We start from the raw sequence: 27,798 nt of genomic DNA, 5'->3' as shown, positions 1-27,798 counted from the left end.
CCACTAGGTACCTGCCCACTTTCCAGGACTATAAATAATTAAAACTGTAAGAATATTTTTTTCTGCTAATTAAGCTGCAACACTGTATCCACAGCTAAAAGCAAATGCCATTGATAAGTATGAGAGATTGCTTATATTTTGTCCTTCTACTCTTTTTCTCAATCCATTGTTTTTCAATCTTCTAAAGGAAAGGTCGCCAGAGCAGTTTGTTCGAATGGCACAAACTCTGCCTCCAATGGGAGAAAGCTTCTTAAGATCTTCATTGCCTGTGACAAGCAACACCAGCCCAATCTGGTTTTCTGCAACAAGTCATCCTAGATCTGCATCTGTGAGGGATGGAGACCATGAAAAAGGTGAAGTGTCCCCACATCTTGCTGCTGTTTTATGACAAGAATGGTTTGACTCTCATCATTCGTAGCAAATGTTCCGTTTGAACCTGAAAAAAGGTTCTGGTTCAGTGTCACCTCAGGAGGGTCTGGCAGCATACAGGCATGAAAGCTGAGAAATGCAGACAAAAGTTGCCTCACACTGCTCATGTTTGCAAAACAAATTTAAAGATTTAGGGGAGGCTTGAGTGAAAGAAAAACAACTTAGAAGTTGTACCTGTGCTTCCTTAAGCCTTTAGAAATAAGATTTCACAAAAATACTGTAAAAATACTAACTACTTACTGTGTTTTCACCAAAAAAAAAAAAAAAATCACATGCAAAAACATTAGGAACAATCTTAAAGATATAGGTAACCCTTCAAAGAACTTGAATAAGAAAAGAGGTCAAAGAGGCCTACTAATGCTTACAGGACCTTTCTTCTTCACTCAGAAATGCAAAAGTACTCTTCAGTCTTTGTTATCTAAGATGGTAAGGATTATAATATTCTAGCTAATGGATAATCATGATACAGCACTGGACTTTGGCACAGATTCTCTAGAGCTGTTATGGGCTTATCAAGGTTTGTGGACGTGTGTCATTTCCTGGCAAGAACAATGCTGAAGAGTGCAGAATGCAGAGCTTCTGTGTAATAGTTCAGATTTACTGGACAGACAAATTTAATTTGAAAATAATTAATTCACAGAATGAAGATGATTATTTTTAAATGTGCCAGCATGTCCATTAGCATTTCTGGTTCCAGGAAAGCAATGCAGTGAAATCTGAATTCCTTTTAGAGTCTTCTTAGGCCTAAAACCTGTTTTGTGCTGTGAAAAATGGGCATAGACCTGGTGAGCTTAATCATGTAGGGACATTTTTATAATGCTGCATTAAACTCACTCTCTCCATCCATTACACAGATAATGTGCAATGGAGATAACACGGCTGCAGCTAATTTGGTCTCATTGTTAAACTATTATTCAAGATATTATCCAAAAGAATCATTGTCTCAGGGAATATTTAGGCTTTGAAAGACTGCAGAAACGATCAGAGATTTACAGTGCACTGGGACCAGATTGCTGAGCTACCTCTGTTGTTAATGATGAAATGAGATGAAAGTGTTTCTATTCTGTCTAGGGCTGGGGGAATGAAGATTTTGAGGTTCTATGTCAGTAAAATAGGAGTAACCTCTTTTTTAAGAGTGTGGTGTTCTGTTTGCTATACAGTGCTTGTTTCTATGACATTTGTTCATTTCTCCCTGCTTTACCTTGTAGAAAATAATCATCAAAAAGATAAACCTGGTGAAGTTTCTTCAGAACAAGATTCAGATAATGAAAATATTGACAGAAACCTTGGGGATACAACTGACATCCTAAATATGGTAATATATTCCAATAATGGATCTGTAATTCAGTAATTTTTTACAAAGAAGATAAATTGTGGTACAGGTTCAGTCACAGAATTCTGACTAGCCCAGAGCATCATATGTGACGCCAAGAAGTACTGACACACTGTTAAATGAGCATGCATTTTATATCATCATTAACCAATGCTAAAATATGTTTTAATTTTCCAAGTAATATTGTGATATGAGATTGAAGAAGTCCAAGTAGCGTAGTGCCTCCCCATGCTTTAGCTCTGGAAATCAGAAAGAAAGGGCTGGAGGCCACATGATGATCTCTATCTCTGACCTTGCTTTTCTTGATGATTTCCAACAGAGAATTGCAGGAAATGAAGCAAAAGAGCATTTTTTTCCTCTTTTGAGAAGAGTTTTTTTTAATACAGGTGGATCATATTAAAGAGAAGACCAAAGTCCAGACATTTTGATTATTTGGTAATCTCCCAGCTTGTTCCTACATATTTCTTTTATTTAAAAAATGTGTTTACCTTATCACTCGTACAACTTTCCAAAACATTTTATTCTCTCAGCAAAAATGACCATGTCCTGGCCTTAATGCAGCCACAGTTATGCTGGAGGGATTGAGCATCTTACAGGAATTATTATTTGCATTTAAAATTACTTAGTAATTTAACAGGCTGTTTGTGCATGCCATTTATTTAATGTTATAAAACATTATTTTGATTTACAAGAAAAAAAATGTGATCAGATCCAATACAAAGCATGGCCTTCATTAATTTACTGAAGCATTATCTATGGATTGCATACTTTATGTTCAACATGTAAATAGACTTTCTTCTCCTTTTCAGTTTTATATCTAAAGTGAATCTATTTTAAAACATTTTAAATTTTTAAACATAAATTTGAAAAAAAGCCCATCAAGGCAAACTTGTCAAAAAATACATAATAAATGGTTGCTTGTCTTGGATCTGAAGGAAAACAATCGGTTACAGCATAGTTTTTATCAATTTTTCTAGACTGTGGCAACATACCCCTTATTGACACATGTGACAAGAGGAGGAAAAATCTCTAATGTCATATTGATGATAAATTATTGGGAGTTTGAAACCACAACTGTCCATGCTCTGTGTTGAAAAAGAATATAATGGTTAAACCATGAGCAGTTAACCATCAGGAGCAGACAATATTATTGTATTGTCATTTGGAATATATGGCAAAGGATGAGCAAAATTTCATTAGATATTCCCACCTAGTAGTATTCTATGTTGCCTCTTGGTTTCTGGCTTTATGTGGAAGAGATAAAGGCATTAGATTCCAAGGAGGATTTCTGCTGTGTAACATTTGTTTGAGGATGTTCTTTCAAGGCTGTGGTACCAAACTGGATGTTGAGTGGAAGGCTGTTATGATAAGGGAGTAAAGTTGTGTTTGTAACCTCACAGTGAGTGGAAGGTGGATCTCAAATGTGCCTGTAGGCTCTAATAAATGTCAGGAAAGTGTTAAGTGTTGACATTTGTTCACCACTCCCTGTATAAGCAGTAAATGAGGGAGTGGAAGTGAAATAGATGAGCTGAATCATCATACAGGTTTGTCTCACCCTGACTAAGCAATAATATTAAAATGCTCATAAAATAGCTGTTTAATAAAACTGGACTCTGATGCTGCTTTCCATATTAAATATATTTATTTTTTTAATAGAGATCTTGTTTTTTGCAGACACATGCAATGAAGTTGAGTCCTGGTGACTGGTCCTTAAGATTATCACCACTGCAAAAGCAGAAGGTACTGTAACTAATTACATATTTGTATATTGATACTGATGTTTTGAAAATCTGCAGTTCTTGTATTGTCCTTCATTATTTTGCTTTCAGTTTTTAAAAAGGTAAATTTTACAGACCTCCTCTTGCTAATTTTCTGAATATCCATGATATAAAATTCTAAGAAGCTGCATGAAGGCAGAGAGAATTTGGGCAGGCACTTAGAACTCCACCTATCCTGTGTAGTTTGAGATGACTGTGTAGTATTTCACCAGTTTAAGAAGTGAGACACTATCAGTTACACCTCATAACTTCAGGTGATAACATACATTTCTACTGGTTTGTTGCTAAGAAAATACTTTGGGACACAATGTAAACAAAGAATTTATTTACAGATATTCACCATGAAGTATATGTAAAGGAACAATAATTCTAGTATTAATTATGAAATTAAGGTACTTTGCAATACCTTCCTATTTCACTCCTAAAGTGATCCCAGCTTTTCAGCACTTTGTTATATTTCATTAAAATTTTATTTTAGATTTTTCAAGCTATTATTCATAATTTGTTAAATAAGTGTAAAATTTAAAGCACAAAGACAACAGATTTTCAGACTTCTTAGAAAGGGCATACCAATGAGTGCATCAGAAGATTTCCAAACGAGGAAGGTGTAAGAGAGCTGTATTAATTTCATTCTGCTTGCACAGCCTCATGCATTGCCCCTGCTCTGGTTTATGGGATGTGTTACTGGCAATTCTTACTGCACTTCCTTAGATAGTGAGAAAGGTGTAGCTGATCATTAACAGGATGCTACATTCTTCTAATATGTGCACTTACAAATTCATTTCATGTGAAATATTCTACCTTTTATGCTGTCTTTTAATCCCCTCTCACAAATTGTTTCTTTTCTTGTTCAGATGCTTTTGTAACTTTTTTCTTTTGCTGTCATTTGTCTTTAATGCTTTTTTCCTTTCTTTTTAATTTTCTGCTTCTCATGTGGAATAGAAGAACAATAAAAATGTGAAACTGAAAAGAGATGGTAAGGGTGGGCTGAAAAACAAGGATTCTGATTTCACAAAGAAGGGCTCAATGTTGGAATCTGGCTCTTCACAAAAGCAGTCTCCACTTTCAGAGTCACCTGGACAAGATTTAGAAAAGAGTAGTGCCTTTGTAGGGAAGCCTATGGCCAGAAAAAGTATAAAGAAAGGTAAATCGGAGTATGCACAAAGTGATACCACTTTGAAAAATGGTGCTCAAGAAATTACTGAGGACAAAGATATATTAGTGAAAAGGGAAAAAGGGTATGTGGAAAATCCTGAATTTTTCAGAGAGGATGCAACATATAATCTTCCCAGTGAAAATCAAATTCTGACTGAAAAAATAAATTCTTCTAATAAAAAGCCAAAAGCTGTTAAATCTAAGCAATCCCTTAAAATAGAGGTACTTCCTTCTGCTCCCAGGGATCAGCCCCAGACTGATTCATTAGTTGTGCAAGAATACAGTCCTGTTAAAAAGCAAGGGAGTCAAACAACAACAGAAAGTCAAAACAAAATAAAGGATGGTGTTGAAAAATCTGACAAGTCTGAAAGAATAAATGTCACAGGAGAAGAAAGTAGTGCAGAACAGAAGGAGCTTAAAAAAAAGCATCAGTTTTTGAAACAAGTATCTGTAACTTCATCATCATCTTCAACTGAGGAAAGTACTAATGGTATCCAAAAATATATACTTAAGGAAGAGGTCTGCTTTGAACACAGAGTTGTCCAGAGGTCAAGGAGAACAGTGACACATCTGGACTTAGAAAAAGACAGTGAGATTGAGGAGATGCAAGCTACAAACAATGAGAAAGAATATGTAGAACAGACTGCTTTAAAAAGCCTGAATGAGGCAGAAACAAGCTCTGATGCTAAATCTGATGAAGTCAGACCATTAGAAATTAAGAATGAGGAGGAATCTGATCAGGAGCAGGAGAGTGAAGGCAGTGAAAAGGGTGAAAGTGAAAAAGAAAAACTGGATGAAACAATTGACAGTGAAGGTAAACTAGGGGAGGAAGAAGAGAGTGAAGTTAAAAAAGATAGAGATGACATTTCCATAGAAAAAGATGAAGAGGAAAATGATAATGAGGAAGAAAATGAAAGAGAGGAATCGCAGGCTGGAAGAGACAGTGGGAATGAGGGTGCAAAGGAGACTGAGGAGGTCAATCAGCAAGATGGCAAAGATCAAGGAGATGAGCAAGGCAGGTTGATGGAGGAAGAAGAAATGGTGAGTGAGGGAGAAAGTGAGGATATGGAGGAGAAATATGAGAAAGAGGAAGGCACTGAAAAAGAAAAAGAAGAACAGGTTAAAAGTGACGTAAGAGATGAGAGTGAGGAAGAAGGGGAAGATGGAGAAGGACAGGAAGAAAAAGAGGTAGAGACAGAAGAGGAAGGGGAAGAAGAAAAGGAAGATGAAGAAAATAAAGAGAGGGAGAATGTAAAAGACAAAGAGGGTGAAGAGGAGGATTCTGGAGATTCATTGGCAGGGAGGGAAGAAAAGGTATCTGAAGAAGAACAGGACGAGGAAGATGCAAATACAAAAACTAAGGAAGTGGGTGAGGATGCAGTGGAAGAAGGAAAAGATGGGGAGGATGAAGTGGAAGAGGAAAGAGAAGATGAGAAACAGGAAGGAACAGAGGCAGAAGCAGAAGGGGAGGAGGGGGAAGATGAAAAGGAAGAAGAGGAGGAAAATGAAGAGGAAGGGGGAGATAAAGACAAGGGAGATGGAGTGGAAGAAGATGAGGGAGTAGAGGAGGAAGAAGAGACTGTTGGAGAAGATGAGGGAGAACAGGGAGTGGAAGAAGATGAGGAGGAAGCAGAGGGAATGAAAGAAGAGGTGGATGAGGAAACAGTAGAGGAAGAAGAAGGGGTAGAGGAGGGAGAAGAGGGAGGGCAGGAAGAAGGAGAATGGGAAGAGGGGGAAGAAGAAAAAGGGGAAGAGGGGGAAGAGGGTGAGGAGGATGAAGAAGAAGGGGAAGAGGGGGAAGAAGAAAAAGGGGAAGAGGGGGAAGAGGGTGAGGAGGATGTGGAAGAAGGGGAAGAGGGGGAAGAAGAAAAAGGGGAAGAGGCTGAGGAGGATGAAGAAGAAGGGGAAGAGGGGGAAGAAGAAAAAGGGGAAGAGGGTGAGGAGGATGAAGAAGAAGGGGAAGAAGAAAAAGGGGAAGAGGGTGAGGAGGATGAAGAAGAAGGGGAAGAGGCAGAAGAAGAAAAAGTGGAAGAGGGTGAGGAAGATGAAGAAGAAGGGGAAGAGGGGGAAGAAGAAAAAGGGGAAGAGGGTGAGGAGGATGAAGAAGAAGGGGAAGAGGCGGAAGAAGAAAAAGTGGAAGAGGGTGAGGAGGATGAAGAAGAAGGGGAAGAGGAGGAAGAAGAAAAAGGGGAAGAGGGTGAGGAGGATGAAGAAGAAGGGGAAGAGGAGGAAGAAGAAAAAGGGGAAGAGGGTGAGGAGGATGAAGAAGAGGGTGAGGGAGGAGAAGGTGAAGAAGAAGAAGGAGATGAGGAGGAAGGGGGTGTAGGAGAGGAGGAAGAAGAGGAGGAGGAAGAAGGAGAGGAAGAGGAAAAAGAAAAAGATAAAAGGAAGAATTATAGCAGTAAACTTCCAGGAAAGAAAAGCAAGCCCAGGAAGCCAGAAAAGACAGAAAGTACTGCTTTACCAAACAGCTCTAAACAAAACATGAAATCCAAACGTCATATAGCAAATGGTTTACATAATTCAGAACAATTTTGGAACAATGTGCTACCTCATTATTTAACACTAAAGTAGCATAGACTACTGGAGATGCATTTTAAGCCTATTCAGGAAACAGATTGATTTTTATTACTTAAAAGAAACTTTTCATGTAATCAAAGCATACTATTATGCATATGATGTAAGTGCCAATTTCTTGAAAGAGATTGAAAAAATGTTTAGATTTAGGATACTCTTATGAGAGAAATCATACTTTATTGATACAATCATTTTCACAATCATGTTTATCGTGTATGATATATAAAAATGCTGAGGAGGTAAACTGCCTCTTAAAGTGTAATGTCATGCTGACAAATGAATTATACATTGTAACAGTGTAATCTTTGCCTTTGAATCAGCAATACACCAATTTTAGTTGCAGGACAATTTGCTTCATAATGTGCCTTACATGAAAGGAGTTTTAGTAAATTAGCAAATATACCTATTTTTAAATTTTGGTATCACTCCGTAATTTATTCCCCCTACTTTTATTCTGTTCATACATTGGTAAAATGTTCAAGTACTTAAAGAAAGCACAAGTTGCCAAATTTACATGGATCAGTGGATGGGAGGTAAATGAAATGCAGGCCTGGGTAAGTGATAGCCTGGGACTTTTCAAGAGCCTTAAGGCTGACTTCTTATTTTGGTGTCAGCACACAATTCTGTGCAAAAAGACACACACAGATCTCAGAATCTGGCCTAGACTACATTACAGTTCTGGGATAATTTTTGAATATCATACTCAGTGATTAGATAGAACTAAGAATTTGAAATATGCACCTCTAAAATATTTTTTATTTGTTTATACTGTGCAATACACAAAATATTCTATATCTGCCTACAAAAGAATACATCACATTAGTCCTCTAACTCTGAGGTACTCCAGGAGGGGGAATATATGTTGTTGCTGTGTGAAACACATATATGTTTTCAGGATCAGAGCCAAAGCTTCTCCTCATTGGAGGAGATCTATGGTTTTCCCTCCTAAAAAATCCTATCTGTAATCTCCAAGAAGAGGTAAACCAACAAGCCAGATGGAATAGTAAAGAAAATGGCAAGAAAGCCTGAATTCTGTTTGGAAAAGACAAAGTTAATACTTTTAGAGTTTCCTTAAAATATGCAAACAAATCTTGCAAGTTATTTTTGTAAGACAATTCATCACTCTTTCAAACATTAGGAGCTGAACTGGCAAATGAAGAGATAGGGACTCATCATGCACCGTTGTTACTTGAATATTATGCCAATGGGTGGTCTGAGAAATTTTTGTAAACAGAACTCAGTATTGACATTCTCTAGAAAAATAGTTTTTCACACCCTACTTGAAAATGAGAAGAAAAGAAGAAAGTAATCAAAATGAGTAAATGTCATTCAATAAAAATGTGAATGGAATCAATAAGTATGTTGAGATGATGAAACATTTCAATATATTTTTTTTGTAAGATACTGGCATTAAACCATCTTTGACACGATGTCTCCAGAATTTGTTTTCTGAAAAGCCTGTAGCAGATCAATAGTTTACTAGTAAATCCTAGTCCAGGTCCAACCTTCCTGCCTCACTCACACCTTCCATATACTGCATTTGAAGGTAAGATCACTTCAGTCATGTGCTGTGCCTAACTACAGCAAAAAGTTACCCCAGTGACTGTGTTTTGTCCCTGTGAAATTTGTTTCAAACTTTGGAATTCTCTGGAATGCATTGTCTTGACATCAGCATGTGTCTTTGGAGCAGGGTAAGTATCCTCATTTTCTGTTAGAGAATGTTTTATCAGTGAAGTGCCCTTCCCGAGAAATCAGCTCTCTCTAACAATGGAGTCATCGGATATTTTGCCAGTGGGCTCTGTTATCACTGAACTGCTCTGGAAACACTTCCCTTTGAAACTAAATGGAGCTGTGATGTGTTATTTTGTCTTTCTTAGGAGAGATTAGGATGCTAATGTGATTAGAGTAGTATGGAAAACTATTTTTATAGGCCTAAAAGTGGGTTTCTTGGATATTCCATCTACTTCTTTGTGGTTCTAGAATTCATTGTTGGAAGAAAACTGGGCTGTGAAGAACAAAACAACCCTGTTATTTCTAGTGAAAAATATGTCCTAGAGAGAGGGAGGAAGAAAAAAGAGAGCATTTTAAAGCAAGTGATTTCCAATTCCACATAGGAATGACCCTTCATTTACTGTTTCATTGCAGCATATAATGTAAATTCTTAGGCAAATGAGGACTATTTGTTGTTTCTCTCTTAACACATTCCAAGAGAGTGAAGGAAGCCAACTTATGGGCATCTCCTCTTCTTTGTTTTGTCTGGATGAAAATTCATTAATTTGAGAACTGATTTAATGTAGTTTTGTGGATCATTCCTGTGGTAGTGGTGGAGCAGAGCTTTACTCCAGCACTTCTAAAGGTTTTCCACAGACTCATTACATAAATTGCTCTCTGTGCCAGTGTTTCTGGGCTTTGAGGCGACTTTGGAACTCCATTAGCATAATGAATGGAATTTTATTTAGTTTGACTCATTCTGGTTTATAAGGTTTGCTACTTGTGGTTTGTGAAAATTCAGTATATCCTTGGTGTTTATTATGGCATACAAAAAGATTTATATGCAGTACTGAAAAAACAGGCAGAAATAGTCCTGAGTTAATTTTTAATAGAGAAAAAAATTCCTGCATTAGAAAGAGAAAACAACAGACAAATCCCCAGACCAAAGTTCCATCTTTTTTGTTTTTTCTACCTGTTGTTGGCTACTGGTGAGTGCCTGGGAAAAAAAAATAAAATTAGAATATTAGAGTTGCACAAACATGTAGTGTTACTTCACCCCTGTAATCATTCAGTATAATGAATATATTCAGCATTTTCAATAATTTGTGGTTCAGCAGATATATGTATTACATTTAACATCCATTTCCTTCAGATTAATTTCTTTCAAGCAATTTTTAACCTGTTTAGCATGTTTTGGAAAATAATTCCTAGATTTCTTTAGATATTGTTTGGAGAAGTAACCCCTCTTTTTATTTGCATCATTTGATGTCTTTGTACTCTTGTACTAGAAAAAAAGAGCATTTCTTCCCTCTTCATGTTTCATTCCCTAATGATTGTCACGTGGAAAAACTGTTCAGTTCTGTGGTTTAAGTCTAGAATGAGTGGTTTATTTATTTCTTAATTACAGTTACAAGTAATCAACCACCTACATGCTTAATTCAAGAGCACCAACACAGCAATTGACCACAAGACTGGACATCCTTTAAGTTAACAGGCACCTGTGAATTTCTAGGAATATTCTGTAGCACAGCTCTTCTCTTGTGCCTGCAAAATTTCAGCAGAGAAGTTTCTCCATTAAAGCTGAACATATCAAACCATTTATTCAGATAATAAATCTCCTTGTGTAATTGATGCTGAATGACAAAAACTTCCTTTTCCAAACTACATAAAATTTCTAGGTTTCATTCATTATTTTTTGTTCCAGTTTCTTATCTGGATGAGTACATGGATTATTCTTTAGAACAAGGCCTTTCAGAATTATGCAGAAAGGACATCTAGTTTTTGTTTTCATTGCTTTCAGGTTTTTTTCCCTCCTAGTTTTTCTTGCCTTTAGGCATCTTTTAATATAAATTTTAGCTTATTTTCTCCCAAGATGATACTACCTTCTAGATCCTATCTCTCATATAATATTAAGGATTTTTTAAAAGGCAAAAATAGGGCAAAGTAAATGTGAAAGGGTAATTTCTAATCGTGGAAGTAACACTTTTTTGTACTGTGGCATTCTATGAGCAATTGAGCAAATTCTTTGCTTGCACAAATGGCAAACCCAAAGTATTGTGCTCAGTAAAGCTCTGAGCATGTTTGGGATCCAAAGTCACTTGCTGAGCTGTAACGTTCTTATACACTTATTTATGTTTTAATGGAGACAGGAGAGGTTAACTTTTTGCATATTGAGAGGATTTTGGAGAGACAGCTTTGGCATCAGAAAATTGCATTGCAGAGCATGACAGAGGTTTTATTTTTCTATTGCCAAAAGAAGAAGCAAGTACACTTAATCGCTCTCTTTTTTTAAGGATTTATGATAATGCTCATTGCTTTTTTTCTTGTTAACCTCAAACTATAATAATTTAAACAAATATTAATACTGCTATCTCAAACCTCCATGCTTAGTTATGAAAATAATCCTTATCAGGGTCCTGAAAGGTCTAGTGTAAAAATATTTACCATTCTGGTTTTCTTATTTCTCCAGCACTGAAAAATCAGAAATTACTCTTTTGGTTTGTGGTGGTTTGCAGGACTGTCTGCTGGAGTGTCCCAGGTTCAGTGGTATGGATTTAAAGCCTTATAATTTGTCATGACTGCCACATTTTTCACACAGAGTCTCATTTGTGGTTGTGTGAAATGTGAAGTATTTGTGCTGTCATATGGAGAGTGTGAGAGAGAGAAACAAAGGTGGGTCTAAAAAGAATTTTATATTAAACAAAGCCTTTATCTGCACCTTTTTTATAGGACTATAGATCACAGTAGTATTGCAGTGTAGTATTTCAAACTCCCTGTGTACTAGTGTTAGTATAAGAGCCTGTGCTGTTCGACTGGAAAGTGAACAATAAATACCAACCTAAAAGGAGCTTGTGAGCCACCCTGGCAGAGCCTGACTTTCTTACAGGAAGTATAAAATACTCCACTTTCATTCTATCCAGCATCTATCCAAGACACAAATCTACTTTCATAATTAGAAACACAGCAGCAGAACTGCTGCAAAATTTAACCTCTTTTTCGAGGCAGTTCATTATCATCTGTGAGGAGAAAAAGAACAAAGTGAACCTGAATGTGTCCTGTATCAAGGGTACAGAAAGAAGTCAAGCTGTGCTTTAAAACCACTGGCTGAGGGAGAACTTCCACAAGTGCTGGCATGACATGGAGAACAATTCCGTGGGAAGCTGGTGGCACTTGCATTACTGAGTTGGGTGTGCCTTGAAAAATCTATGGAATGAGAATGGGCTTAAAGATTAGTGATGGTTGTGTAAGAATTACCACTTTTCCACTTTTACATCAGAGTATTTTGAAATGAGGGCTCTCCCCTGAGACCCAGTCAGTGGAGATTTTAGCATTGACTCATGGACAAGCTCTTTGAGGAATGTACAGAGTCAGAGAATCTCAAAAAACCTTCCTCTCTGCTTTGGTGCTTTGGCAAAAATTTGCCTTTACCAATATTTTTATCAAAGCTCTGAATAAAAACCAGTATGATTAAGGCAGGGTTTTAATGAAAAGTACAGGATTTGGGAGAGGCATTCAGTACTCTAAGCTATGTGCACGATAAATGCAGAAAGTAGTGACTGTCCTCATTTACTTGCAAATATGTGGGAGCTGCATGACAAACTCCAGACACTAAATTTTTTTTCTATAAGGATTTGGAAAATATGTACGATCTGCATCCAAGTGTGGGCCAATATTCCCAAGTAATTTTTTTTCTCTGTGTCTGCTAGCATTAAGAATTCATTTTATACAGCATAATATCTTCCAGAGACACTGTAAGTTTTTTAGATAACACCAAGATATTCAGGAATTGCTCATTATATTTTTCCTGCTTTGCTTAAGTACCCAGGAGTTATTTTGGTACACTGTTTCGGAGTGACTGAATATTAGATGGTATTTATGTTTTTTTTCTAAAATATTTCATAAGAGATGATACTTGATGTAAACTTTTATACTTTTATGGTTTTCACAAAACACCTTAAAATTATTTCTAGCTCTACAGAAGTTGTGGGGATTTTTTTGTTGTTGTTGTTGTGGGTTTTTTTTTTTTTTTTTTTTTTTTTTTTTTTTTTTTTTTGCTTGGAAATTTATGTTTTCTATTTGTTCTCCAAAGAAAGAAAACTTTTATGAGAAGGTAACTGTTTTGCATATGAAAGTTGTAATATATCTGAGCTATTTCAGATGTTGACTTATCTTGGGGAATAACCAAAAATTATGTTCTGAGTTGCTAGGATAGCTCTATTTAAATTTGTAGTGAAAAACTTAAAGTACAAATACTTCTTCAGCATGTAGTTTTAAATTTCAATTTTATACGTTGGTAAGTAGTTGTCTTTATTCGCAGAAGAATGCTGAAATATATATTTCTCCAGGTACACCTACAGCAGCAAGCTGGCAAACCACAGAATAATTATATCAAAGCCAACTGAAATTATCTTTAAGAGAATGCCCTCAAAAATTACTGGCTACTCTGTGTAATAAATGCCTTTGTGCAGTCTCAGGATGACACCTAAGCCTCGGTTAATAAATGTAATCTGATTAATCCTCTTAATGCAAAGTATTTGCACTGCCAGCCTGTGACAAAAGTGCACTGGTCTGTGGAGACTTGCAGGTTGTTGTGTTAGGCTTTTAGTAAATAAAATATGTTACACAGCAAAGTATGGGCCAAAAAAACTTAATGGAAAATGAGTCTGGTCAGTCAGTCTCTACTAATACCATTTTCAGCTGTGTATTCCGTCTTTTATTCCCAGGGTGATGCCATCCTGTTGGAGGGCACTGTTGTGCTAATTAGTCACCACATGTCCAGGGTAATCAGTGTCTCACTACGTGGCAACTGCTACTTCAACATGCTTTCTTCCATCATATTTACAAGAAGGCATAACTATCTTTAAAGTTCAATTTTTGACATTTAACAATGGAAACTCCTGTCTGACATAAACCTGGTTTCACTGCACAGTCTGCCTGAAATTACAGCATTGCCTTAATTTTCCAGGATTCTCACACAACAGCAGCATTAAGGGAGTGTAATAAGTATCAGGTAATCCATGTTAAGTGCACTTTGCATAAAATTATATAAATATAACATAGTAGAAGCTTAGGTGTTAACTTTTAGACAAGTTATGGTAGGCTCAGCTTTTTACTTGAAATCCTTCTAAGTGTATTTAGCTGAGCTTTTCTGTTTGTCTCCGTGACAATATATAAGGAAATCTTAGTTTGACTGCCTTATTGCTTCTAAGTGGAAGGATAAGCTGCTAAATCTCTCATTTGAGTACTCACATCTTTGAATCTTGCCAATCTTTAAACTGGACAGCTTTCTTTAATAATCATTAAACTAAAGGATATTTCTCTAAGGCTTAGGGTAGCTGAGCTAATAACTTCTCTATATTAATAGCCACAAAATGAAAGCCAGTTCAAATACATGATGACAAGTGGCTAACACTGTGTGGACTTTAAGGTGTTAAGCTGTCTCTGGAACTGCTTAGTAAGAAATTACATAGTATGAATCTTAGCTTTGCTAACAGTTTTGTCCAGGCAGTATTTCCAGTTACTTCACATCAGATGCCTGGACACCCTGATCAGTATCAAGAAAATGTTACATGTCCACCCATCCATGTACCTCCAACCCACAAATGGTGAACTGAATTATTTGGTCCTGGGTTGTTTTCTTTTTGTTGTTTTTTTTTTACTCATCTGTCAATAAGATCAGGGTTGCTATTGTTACTTTTAATGCTGTTTCAGTAAAATGTTAACCCGGTGCATTTCCTCAGCATGGACAGTTCAGCAGTGACATGGACGTGCAGTACGTTTTTGGAGAGCAGAATGACAGCTAGCATAGCATATGATTCCTCTGCCTGTTCCTCTTCAGTCCTGCATCAAAGTAAGAAGATAGTCTGTAGAATGTGTTTTGTATTTGTCTTTACTAGTGCCCCAGAAAGGGAGCACTGTTCAGGCCCATATGAAGCATTATGCCCATTGCCCGACCTCCTTGGACCTAGCACCCATCTACTCAGAGTCTTCTACTTCATAGGGAAATTCCTGCTTGGTATTTATACCATCCATTTATCCTGTAGACATGTAAAAGGGCCATGAGAATGCTTTTGGGCATGTTAAGCTAATGAGCTGGGCAGGTAATGGAGAAATCTGTTCCTTAAATGATTAAAAACTCTGCTAAGCAATTGCTGGTTTATGGCTGCTTGGCAGGACACCACACAGGAATGGACATGTAGCTACCTACCTCATTCTCAACTCTCTTTAAAAAGCTTCTCTGTGGATTTTTAACAGTTTCCATGGTAACTGGAAACAGAAACATCTCCATAAATCAGAGCTTCCTAGAACTCTCCACTTCAAGTGGTACGCATAGTAATTTCAGCTTTCTCTTCATCACTGAGTTTTCACCAGATTTTTAAAAGATCTGCAGCTAAATTTGTCCCATCAGTGGCTTTGAGATGTTCTTCCCTAAAAATATAAAATGATGGTGGCAAACATTATTTTGACTTCTTGAGGAGATGTGTAAAGATCTCATGAGCTTTCCCTTCTGAAATGCTAATTATGAGCAGCCCATCTGCCAGAGCTATTTCCATAAACTAAGCAGGAGGGGTCCACAATGAAACAATTACAGAAATACAGAGAAAGCTAGTTTGAAGCTGTTGTTTGAGCAAGGTCTACCAAGAGATATGTCTCAATCTTCAGTGAGACTTAACCAGAGCATGGTACCAGGTGAGACAACAGTACAGAACAGAGTGAAATTTTTTCCCCTCTCTCCTGCGGACATAGGACCACATTTTTATAGAGCATTTTGAAAACAAATATCTTTATTCTGTATCAGTCTGCCCAAAGAAAAGCCAGCTGCAGCCGTTTTAGCAAAAGACAGTTATACCCACTGAGTTATACACACCAGGGCAATACTTTTGCCAAAACAGGTGCAAATAAAGTAATTTATCCCCATAAGCTTGGAAACAGCAAATTTATGTTTAAGAATGTCTAGTTATGAAGATCTGAGTTTACAGGAAAAACCACAATAAATGCATGAAAAAAAATTCAGCAAAGACAGCTCTACTAAAATCTATGTAGTATGTTAAATCTGTTCTACTGTACTGATTTATTATACTAGAGGTACAAATTGTTTAAAGCTGTTTCATAGTAATGACCACATTTTTTTTTCCTTGAGGAAACTGGAACCTCAACCCTAGATGAAACCAGTTTGAAATATTTCACTTGAATGCTCATTACTACTTTTGATTTTCTGTGTATGACCTTGGCCCAGGCAGCTTCTCTGTGTCTCAGCTTTAGAGGTATTGAAGGTATTCTTTCAGCATTATCTTTCTATGAAAAAGGAATTTAGAGTGAAATAGGAAAATAAACCCCCTTAAGCATGATGAAAGAGGATAATGAAGAGATTATAGGTATATATACTGTATGCGTATAACATATACATATAATACATATATATACACGTATATGTACTTTAATTAGTAGCCTTGATTCTTAGATTATTAAATTCTTCAGGTATAAGTTTGAATGGTCAGAGGATTCATCCTTTAAGGTAAAAGCATATCTGAAGTATGACATTCTCAGATCATTCCCTAGCATTGGTAAAATCTCCAAAACATGCCTGTAAATGGGCAAACAGAAGTAACAGTAATAGAACTGTGCTATCAGAGTTATGATGAAAAATGTGCTATTTTAGGAGTTGAACAGGTGAGGTGACAGCCAGGGACACCTGTGAAAATCTGCAGTAAATGGAAACGGGGTCAGTCTGGGAAGCTGTTCAGTTAAAGTTTCCTTGGAGTAAAAGGAGCATCTCTCTCCTCCACCTTTTTATTTTGGATGAGGCGCATGGCTCAGTTGCTGAAATAAATTCATCTAGTGTGATTTTTAGCCTGTGAGCTGGGGTCCAGAATAATGCAGGTTTCCATAAGTCCCATGTAAGGATGTCTCAGATTCCTGGGATACGTGAGTTGGGCTTAGCAGAGGAGTTCCATCAAAGGTCTCTGTTCCAGCTTCTAGAAACATTCACTGGTGCTCTCCTCATCAGCAAGTTACCTTCTAATGACCATGAGAAGAGCTGGGGAGACCACAGGCAAGAATCCAAAGAAGTAAGAGAGAATAGGGAAAAAAACCCATTAACAAAAGATAGGAGACAACATTTGGAACCAGGTCTAGGAAGGAGTTCAGTGTAAGATTCCTTCCTCTACCACACTTCCAAAAGACTGTGCAGATACTTCCCACCAGTTATCATTGGCTGCAGTGGAACAGAAATTTTCTCCTTCTGGGCCTTCACTTGATTTGACCCTGGAAGCCCTTGGTTTAGGTCCTTATATTTCTGCAATGGGAAGGAGAATGTTTCTGATTTAAATATTGTATTTTATGCTATTATAAGTAGCATTTAGCATTTATAAATAGCATTTAGCCTATTATTTAGGCATAATAGTGACAATCTGGTTGAAAGGAGAAAGAAGGATAAAATTGGTTCGTTTTCCTACACATTTTACAAAAATAACATGCATGCTTTAAAGTATTTATTTTATAATGCCCTTGGCCATTTTATTTTCAGTATATTGGAGTTTTATCTTAGGCTGAAAAGAACTTAAATAACATTAAATTATAATGTGTGTACTGAATCACACGAATCAAAGCATTGTATCTGGTATTTCTTTATTAATTCCCTTGAGAAATAGATTTGAATTTTTTTTTTTCAGTGTTGGAATTAATACAGCTTGTGTCAATTATGCTCATTTCAAACATTTAAAAGAAATAATTTCTTTCCAAAAAGAAGTTGTTTTCATTGCTTTTCCTTTAAGGGGTCACATGTTGGCAAAACATAAGTCAGCTGCACTCCTAATGTTCCCTGGAGGTCAGTTTTTTTAAAAAGATATTAAAATTAGCAAACTTTGATTGAGGTCTCCTGTGTCTATTCTCATTCTATCTACTCCTTAGAACATTTCCTTTTGAGTTTTCCTGTTCTTAGTCAAATTCTGCTGTGTGATGAACTGGTGTAGGATGAGGATCATGATCATTGTACAACTTGAGTTTCAAAATTATGTTTTGGCAATTTTGTCCAAGGAACAAAACTTGTCTGGAGATGAAGAAGTAGATGATGATGAAGAAGAAGAAGAAACAGAAGAAGAAGAGGAAGAAGAACAAGAACAGGAACAGGGACAGGAAGAAAAAGTAGAAGTAAAAGGAAAAGAAGAAACAGAAGGAGATGAAGCAGGAGAAAGAGCAGAGAAAGAAGAGGAAAAAGAGGAAAAAATTGAAAATGAAAAGGATCGTAAACCACCTGAGGGAGAGACAAGCAGTAGTAGTAGCACTTTGGGAACTGGAGAGGTAAAGGCCTGTTAAGTTACTGGTCTCTGAAAGAATTTGGTTCTATAACTAACTTCAGTTTGATACGTGTGTAACTATCCTGTAAATGCAAAGTTGTTGTTTGGGGTGGTTTTGGTAGAGGGAGAAACACATGTAGGCGTTAATAGTTAAACATCTTTTTCTTTAAACCATTTTGAAAGAGGGTTTTTGGTTTTGTTTTGTTTTGGTTTTTTTGGTCTATAGACAGAGGAGACCACTCAGAAAGAGACCATCGTTCAGCAGGGTAAGAATACAATTCCTAAAGACTTGGACAATCTAAAGCCAGATAAAAGTTTTCTAATCAATATTGTAAAAATACTGGACAACACTGTTCTTGTTCATAGTTGGTAAGGCACTTCTTGAGAGATAATGAAATTTGAGGGGCAATCCCCCATTATTAATTGTTAGTGATTTGAAAGAAACAAATACTTTTCCCAGTTACATGTTGGAGGAAGTCCGTGAGAAGGACTTTCTCTTAGGACTGTATCCTGCTAAGAGCAGTTCTGGTTGTGCAGTGCCAAAGTCATGGTAATTTTATTATCTCTCAGGCAACTTCTTCAGGTGCCCTCTACCTCACTTCAACCAAGAAGCTTCTCAGAATTCTTCCCTATCTTTTTCAGCTGACATTTCCTCATTCCATTCACAAAGAGATTATTGTAGGTGAAATGTGGTAATTGCTGAACACTGCCCACGATGCTGAAGATGTAAGTCTAGAAGCTCCTTGCAGTTTTGATGGCAGTTTATGAGAAATGTATATTCCTTTGGAAAAGCTGGGAAACATGAAGCTCTGGGTGCTGTGTGTAGGACTTCTTTTATTTCAAAAATTTTGGAATAATCTAGAATGGTTCTCTTGAAAGGAAATAACAAGTGTGGTACAAAACAGACAACAGACCACAGCTTTTATAATGAAGAAGCTCTGCTATTTATTTTCAATATTATAATGGAAATAGCTTGTACAGAAGGGATGCTTAAATATTTTTCCATCATCCAGTGATCTGGAAGTTTTGATATTAAGTTCAAAATTTATATGATTCTTGCAGGGAGTATAGGAAAATTTAAACACAGGAACATCAACTGAGATGGAAAGTTTTTCCTTTCCCAGAATTGTTTCTATGGAATAAAATTCAAGCTGAACCATAACTCCTGCCCTAAAAGTCAGCTTTACCAAATAAGAATATACTGACAAATAAGTGTGCAAGTCTCCTGTCAGCAACAGGAAACTGTGAGTGTCAAGTAAAAATAGTTTATATATTGTCACTGCCATAAGTGTTCTGTTCTTAAAAATCGAGCATCTGGAGACTACTATCAGGACATTAGATGGGGAGGTTAAAAAATAAAAATAGTCTTTTCAGTCTTTTCAGGCTGAGCATCAAGTTTTACTGAATATTCTGACTTCTTTTTAAGTATTATTTAGTGACCTCTACTTAAAAAATAATCTGAAGGACAATTTTTTTCTGCTTTTCTGTGATATTTTTCTGATTTGCATGAATCAGAAGAAAGTTAATATAAACATTTATACTATTGTAGAGAAGGAAAGCACTGACAATCACACTGTGAACAATTCTTCAGAGAACACTGATGACCAAAAAAATGGAAGAATCGTGGGGAGACTAAAGGTTTGTGGCCTGACGTTTCTTTCTAGCTTTGCTAGTGACCAAGAAGCCAGTGGGCAGTTACCAAAGCAAATAACTCACATGATCTGCATAGATAATTAAACTGCTGAGTAACATGTTCCTTCTGTTTAGGACTTGATTTTATTTTTTTGAGAAAATAACTTTATATTGTCCAAATAATAGAAATGACTTAAAGCCCATTATGACCTCTTCGTGGATGGCATGTCCCTGAAAGAGAGATTGTTTATCACATCACGTACTGGCGAGGTGAAAACTTAGGACTTGATTCCTATGGGACATTATCTAAAAAGATTTCCCCCCTTATTTGTGTCTGAAAGCAGAAGCTGAGATCATTGACCTTGCATCTATTTGCAACATGCACTGATTTTGTGATCATATATATCTCTCAGATATGAGCATGTTGAGGAGTACCTGTTATGGAATTTCTCACAGGTTTTAGGATCCAGAGGCTCCTGCAGAGGCTGCTGAGTTTCCTGTTGACCAAAGACCCTAAGCATCAGTTGGCTTTGACAGTGTGGTCTTACTGAGCACTGTCATTAATGGCAGTACACACATTTATCAGGAGGCATAGTAAGCACTTAATGCTCTGGGCTTTATCTTTGGACCTTGTCTCAGGCTCCTATTTGAAAGAAACCCAAATAAATGCACCACTTACAGCATTTTGTACAAACTGTACAACGTGTAATCTGACAAAATGCAATCACTTTAACTTTTCTGATTCCCATATGCTATTTTACCGCATTCCAAATATTGCAAATGTTTCTCATTAACGTTTTTTAGTCATCTTGTTTTTGAAATAAAAAAGATAAAATATTTTACCAGGGAGAAATCTGCCCACCTCATTTAACTTTGGTATATTCAAAGGGGTTTGTGTTTTTTTTAATCTTGAATTTCACTGCTAACTCTTTCAGTCATATAATTTACCTGGTTTTTTCACTTCAGTTTTCCCTGTTTAGGCAAAAGTCACTGACAAGCCAGAAGAATGAATGTAGCAGAAAGGAAGGCAGCCCCGAAAAGCCATTGCAGAGTGAAGAAAAAGAAAAGGAAGATTTATCTGGTGAAGACAGTAAGGATGAAAATCAGAATCATACACTGGAGAATTCCAGTGAAACTGTGACTAACCAGAACAGAAGGATGAAAGTTAATACATGTATATTGCTGTAACACTCTTATAATATATGAGAATGTGACAGTCTTAAAGCACATAGAACAATTTTTACTTGAAAGCATTTCAAGTTATGACTCGAGATATTGATGGCTGCTCTTTTTATTGATTTGATTGCTGTGATTTTAAATAGACAGATGATTTTCTTGGTATTTATTGGTAATTTTAATAGTTAAAAATTATATGCTTATCAGCACCTTGCTGGAGTTCTGTGGCCTTACCTGTTGATGTTCTAAAGCAAAATATGGGGGGAGTTATGTGAAAAGTTGGATACAGGCATTTGATGGGTTTTTGCTAAATAATTTTATTCTGTTTCTGTCTACAGAGTACCACTTCCAGCATGATACTCTTGCAAAATTGTAATATTTGATGTTGTAAGATATTATTTGGTTTGACAGCCTAGTTAAGAATATTGAAGGTACTCACTTACTTAGAAATATACATGTTTCTTTCTGTTTTGACACAGAAAAAATAGCAGTGAAACTTTCAAGTTAACTTGTAGGCCATTATGGAAGAAGTTCCTTGAGTGTGTGCCTAATTTCACACATGGCAGCAGTCCCAGTGGAAACAGTGTAAGTATGGAAGTATCCTGCCAAACTGGGACAGGGAGAAAGCTTTTATTTCTGAGAGGTGCTGAAAACCTTTGCTCCTGCTGAAATTGGCATAAGCTGATGGATCTCTCTCCTCACTGAATCAGGCCCAGTGAAAACTCTTGTTTCACTTGGATTCTAATCATCTGAACATCCACACCGTAAGGAGTCTGCAGTGAAGCTTTTCTTACAGGAAAATAATGCAACCAGAGGTACTTTGGCACCAGTATGACAAACTGATCATTATGGGGTAAATATTCATGTTTTTCTCAGGCAGATTGGCATTTCTTCACATGGACACTTAGCAAGAGGAGCCCAAAAATCAGTAAAAACCGCTTAACACCACTGTAGCATTAAGAAGCAGGAATTCTTTATTCAGCCAGATGCTCAAGGGGATATCGCCTCCAAAATATTGTGCAGGCTGAGTACAGAAAAAGCTCCTGTTTATACACTTTATTTTACATACATAGTCATTGACTTTCCCAGAATAAACATACACATGGTAAATAATTTCCCTGAAATCATTAATATATTTTCCTTCCCCTTTATATGTGCTCTTCTGCCCTGGAGTCTCTTTGCTGGTCCCTGGTGGTTGGTGACCCCAGAGTCATCCCTGACCATGCAGTGAACTGGTAAAAGGTGGAACAACTGGGCTACTTGCTTTCCAGTTCTTCCTTCATTTTTTCCAAGTTTTAGAATTGCTTAAATTTTATATAATAGGTCAGAAGTGTCCAGAGTTGATTTCATCCTAGGAGTTGGTTCACCTGAATGCTTTGTCCTTGTAAGCATGGCAGGTGCCCAGATTCTTTCATGGGACCTCCTCTGTGCTACCATAATCATCCTACTAAAAACCTGGATGCTTTCTTTGGGCTACTCCTGGGTTCTGCACTGAACCTTACATGAAGGGGTTTTCTCCTCCATTATATTCACATATTTCCTTATTTTTCTGAATGCACGTGTAGTTTCTCTTCTACTTGGATGCTGTTGAGAAGAGTGAAAGGAAAAAGGAAAAATAAAGTAAATGGTGCCCTCATTAATTTAAATAAGCTTTAATTTTTTTTTTTTGAAGGCGAGATCAGTCACAGAAATTTTTACTGTAAGGACAATTTCTTTTTTTAAAGGTTAAATTTAGTGAGAAATATTGCTTTAAAATGGGAATTACCCTCAGATCTAACACTACAGAGGTTTACATAATGGACTGTAAACTGCTCTATGTCTGAGCTGTTTCAGGGACTGGTACATTTGTCTTGTCCACACACCTTGTTTAACGAGAAGCGGGAACATATTAACCCATTCCAATGTCTTTTTTACATGTCTTCATTTTTAATAAAAAAGATTAAACAAATAAAACTACATGTGCATGTGTATTAACTTAGAAAGTTTTTTTTAACAAATTCACAATATCTATGATAAAAATGTGAAGATTTTTTATCATTGAAATGTTTTCATAAACAGATGAGTAGCAAAAAATTCTAGAAACATTTATAGTACATCTTTCTCTGTTTTTTTCTTACATTCCCAAAGATTAAGTGTATCAGCTCAAGCTGATATTTCTCATTTTTCCAGCCCTGCCATATAACTGAGACTGTGCTTTAGAATTGCTGGGTTTCTAAAACTTCACCACTAAACATATCACTAGGTGGAGTTTGTGCTCTTCAAAGATGCAACCAGCCCCTGGAGCCAGAAATTCTCCTTCTCATGGCCCCTGAAAGAAGTTAAAGATACTCATTCTGTATCAAATTTTCTGTTTCCAAATTCTCAGAAAACTTTATGCTTTCTGGCATATTGCTTTTGGCATTAAAGTACCCTGGTACCTCGGTGTATTTGTATAGCACATTTTGAAAGTGCTAAACTGTGTGTATTTGTAAAAATATAAAGATTAAAAAAAAAATACAGTTACTCATTTATTTCTAAGTATACATAGATGGACAGTGGTCAAGTTCTGATAAATTAATGTAAGATAGATAGTTCCGTAAATAGCAAGATAGTTCTGATAAATAAATACAGATATACATGTTTGATTTAAATTGAAGTGGTATTAGTGCACTGAGACATATATGTGTATATTTATAGAGAAAGAGATGTGTACACACATATGTATGTGTGATCAAATGTGTGCCTGACCCCCTGAAATTTCCATTTAATCCATATATTTACATATGCAATTTTACTGATTTCCAGAACCACAGGATTCATTTATGCAGCTGCTGTTCCTATGCACGCTTGTGTGACTGAAATTTTAAAAAGGGAGAACATACTGTTTAGACACTATTTTATACACCCAAAGTTAATAATCACAATCATAATTAACTTTGTGCAACTTTTTCCTTTTTCTTCTTGGCATTACTTGTACAATATGCAAAATACATCCAGTCTTTGTCCCTGAGGAATATTTTAAGTCATGCTGATGACATTAGTTTAGCTGAAGTAAACTGAATTCATATCATGATGGTAAACCACTGTAAGTCCTGATAATCAAGAATACAGAAGCTAATCTTGCATGACTATTGAGAGACTAAGTATGGGTTCAGTTAAAATAATAAGAAATAGAAATAGAAATAGGAATAGGAATATACAAACATAAATATAACCATATACATAAATATAAACAAAAACTATCTCTAAATTCCCTCACAGTGCTTTTAGGAACAATATTATTTATACTACTCACTACTTAGAGGAGTTTACAACATTTTCACACTCTGTTATATCTAAATTCCATGAAAAACCTAAATAATGTTTTGGTTAAGTGTAATGAGACCACCATCGGTGATGAGAATTGGAGATATTAATTGGAGATATTGCTGCTTTGGTAGTAAATCTGTTTTGCTCAGTGTCTCACAGTGATGAGCTCTAAAGTTCACACCTACTTCAGCCTCTCAAGACTGTTTTGGAATTACATTTTATTCATGCTATGTAATTACCACTTTCTTTTTCAGGACCAGATTGTAATGACTCAGCAAAAGCCTTGCAAAAGCTAAATCTGGCTAAACTGTAGTTCTTTTATTTGTACAAAAAGAAGTCTTTTATTTTCGAGACCATTCTCATTTAATGTCAAATCGGTTTAGACACAGCTGTTTCCAATCACACTCATCAGAAACCAGAGATATTAACATTTTTAAGAATTTTAAGGGATGTTAACAGCATTAAAAAAAAAAAAACAAAAACAAAACAAACAGAGATTTTGTTCTTCAGTACTTCAATATCTATTAAACATGAAACCATCTATTTGCTGATTTACCACATACTGATGCATCAGTCTGTGTCCAATTGGGAATGCAATATTGTCTTCCCCCCAAATTTTCTGTTTTGCTGGCTGCCTGAGACACACCAGCCCTGCCAGACGGAATGGAAAAAGGCAACTGTGTTCTTCAAGACTTGCTACATGTGTACACCATGCATGTGCTTTCTGTGTGCCTGAGACAGACTTTCATGTTGAAATTTTCCATAGCAAGGTTTTGGTAGTGGAGAAATTGAGGGAAAGTTACTCTCACCATGTCCTTTGTGCCATTGCTGGGAGGAAGGTCATGAGGCCACCTTTAACTGGGGAGAGCCAAGGAGACTTCTTCAGATCACTGGCGTAGGGAGCAGGAAAGTGCTCAGGGGTGGGACACACAGCCAGAAACTGCTGCCCTGAAGAACAGTTCATTTCCCTAAAATACAGTTTTTACAGTCAGGGCAGTATCATTTATATTTTTGACAAGGAGTGTGCCATTGAGGTATGGCTGTGACCTAGAAAAGAAAGTTATTAGGGTATAACTTCATTATTTCACACAAGAAACAATGTGATCATCATCTCTGTTATTTAAGCTTCCAGAACAAAAATTTCCATTGGTGTACGTCTTCCTGATATTTTTAGCCAATGCTCTCCTCTTATAGGCTGGCCTCTTTCCTGTCACTTTAGGAAAAGCAGCTTTCTACTAGCAAACATGAATATATCACTTGAAAATGCAAAATGAGCCAAGTGTCTTTGCCAGGCATGGCATGTGCAGGGGAAGCCTTTTGAAAACGGCACTGAGTGAAGTCTCAGCTCTGCATGAAGGGCTGATGTCGAGCTAGCAGCACAGGGCTTCCAGTCATGAGCTGACAGCAGCAGCACGGTGTGTGAGGAAGTTTGTCAACCATTCCTCAGAGAGCACCCTGTGTCACACTCATCCACCTGCCTCTTTCTGCCCTAGTCTTCCCCTGAAGAAGAAGAGGAATTTTGCCTTTTTTTTCTCTTCATGCCTTCACCACAGCAGCACCTGTGGAAGATCTGTTCCTCCTGCCTGCTATCTCCACGGCTCAATCCCAGCCTCTGCTTCCATCTCAGCCTCCCTCTCCCAGACTCTGTCAGAGCTTCTGAAATGTCCCAACACTGGAGTGCACCCCACAGCAAGCACCCAGAGTGGCCCTGAGCAGGACCCTGAAGGGACACGTGTGTCCAAGCACAGCCCATGTGACATCCAGAGGGAAAACTGTGGCCACAGGAGCTGGGGGGTCTAATAACAGCAAATGTGGAGTCACAAAGGAGTATTTTTAAATGTTGCTGCCACTAAACATCATGACAAAGCAATAATAAGCTCCAAGGATTCTAGGAATTGTACAGAAGAAATGCTTTACTATGGTTATTATTTTATTTTAAGACTGTCTTTTTCTGCAGGTATTTACATGGGTAATTCGAAGTATCAGAGCATTTATATTCAGTCAGGCAATTCACTGGCTAAAACTGTGTCATCCCTCTTATGACTAATTAGACCTTACTCGGGGATTGCAAAACTTCATTACACACAGCTGGGTTGTTTGGGTATTGTTTTTATTTCCTTATCATTCTTTTACTATATGGAGAAAAAAAATATTAGATTGTTAAACAGCATTAAAAATTGATTTTAATTAATTTCACCTCTCCATCAAAAGCTGTATTTTTATTATCACTGTAACTGCAGTTGTTACAGCTATTCTGGCACAGAGTAATAAAATTATACTTCTGAACTGCTATTAAAAAAAGCAGAAAAGAAAAATGATGTCTTTATATTATTTCTTTGACATTACAAGAACATTTTTTTTAAGTCTCCAAGAGCACTTAACTTTGCTTTGGGCTTTATTTTTCTATCCAACCAAGACATTTTCACACATTTCAGTCCTCTAGTGTTGCTTGATTTCAGTCTTGAAGATTTTCCTTTACCTCTGAACAGTCAAAACCTGAATTTTCCACGAAAAGCAGACTGGTTAATTCTTGTGTAATGCCAGGAGTGCCAGAAACTCCCAACAAACCACAAGCTTAAATAGTTGGAATTTTTTTCTATAAAAATTAAAAGCTGGACTGGGAGGAAAAAAAAAAATGTACTGTGTCTTTGAATTCAATATATGTGACATTTGTTTAAGTCATTCATAGTTCCACATGCTCTCTCCTATTAAAACGTCCCTTAAGAAAACTACAAAAATCTGTTATTAGGAATTCAATTTTTTTTTTTTCAAGTTGCCTTAAACTTGCCTTTCAAGCACCAGTCTTTTAGGTGATTTCACATTGCTGTCACTCCATCAAACACGAGGAACAAGTGTTACATTGCACAGAGAAACTCCAGAGCAAATTGGAGTGGGGATGAATGCACGCCTTGGCACTGGGGTTTGTCTAAGGCTCATTTCAAACAGGCCATGAAGGATGCATTCCCACTGCTCCTTATGCTCGCACTTGTGCCTAAATTTGAGCTCCAGGTTGCAGACTCTTAAATCTCTTGCCTTTCTCGGGGCAGCTAGGACACTCCAGGAGCTGGGTGTCAGAGGAAAAGCAGCATCACAGGCACGCCTGCTCACAGTGCCCACTGCAAGAACCCCGTGCAGTGGGCAGGCAAGACAGAGTAAAAATTCTGCAAACGCCAGTGGTGATGTTGTGTGAGCAGATGGAATTGCACGTGCACAACCAGGAGCAACAGGAAAGCAGCCTGAGATCCCACTGGTTCCAGGGAATCAAACAGGATTCTTGCCTCTACTAACTCAGCTGGAGTCACCGAAGGCACCTACTACTGACACCTTTGTCTCTCACGCTGAGGAGACAGCCCAGCAAGGAGGATTTGTCACCACAATCATCACATTTCTGCACAGCGGCCATGCAGCCTGAAATGTCTCTAAA

At 37.0% G+C, this 27,798-nt stretch overlaps 2 protein-coding genes across 2 annotated transcripts in view; both read left to right on the top strand.

Annotated features, from left to right (window-relative positions):
- RPGR (retinitis pigmentosa GTPase regulator) overlaps positions 1-7,382 on the top strand; it is a 37,409-nt gene extending 30,027 nt beyond the window's left edge. The window contains exons 11-17 of the mRNA XM_058419332.1: positions 188-353; positions 1,638-1,744; positions 3,437-3,502; positions 4,100-4,147; positions 4,483-6,237; positions 6,577-6,967; positions 7,061-7,382. Coding sequence (XP_058275315.1) covers positions 188-353; positions 1,638-1,744; positions 3,437-3,502; positions 4,100-4,147; positions 4,483-6,237; positions 6,577-6,967; positions 7,061-7,269 — 2,742 coding nt within the window. The 3' untranslated portion in view covers positions 7,270-7,382. The remainder of the gene's footprint in view (positions 1-187; positions 354-1,637; positions 1,745-3,436; positions 3,503-4,099; positions 4,148-4,482; positions 6,238-6,576; positions 6,968-7,060) is intronic.
- Positions 7,383-13,026: 5,644 nt separating this feature from the next.
- On the top strand, positions 13,027-23,024 carry LOC131378490 (cilia- and flagella-associated protein 251-like). Its single transcript, XM_058419331.1, has 5 exons — positions 13,027-14,833; positions 18,019-18,282; positions 18,505-18,544; positions 19,828-19,916; positions 20,877-23,024. The coding sequence occupies exons 1-5, from the start codon at positions 14,795-14,797 to the stop codon at positions 21,096-21,098; spliced, it is 654 nt and encodes a 217-aa protein (XP_058275314.1). The 5' UTR covers positions 13,027-14,794; the 3' UTR covers positions 21,099-23,024.
- Positions 23,025-27,798: the final 4,774 nt, after the last annotated feature.

This window comes from Hirundo rustica, chromosome 2, assembly GCF_015227805.2.
Source record: "Hirundo rustica isolate bHirRus1 chromosome 2, bHirRus1.pri.v3, whole genome shotgun sequence".
Taxonomy (NCBI): domain Eukaryota; kingdom Metazoa; phylum Chordata; class Aves; order Passeriformes; family Hirundinidae; genus Hirundo; species Hirundo rustica.
This window is presented reverse-complemented; position numbering and strand designations above follow the sequence as displayed.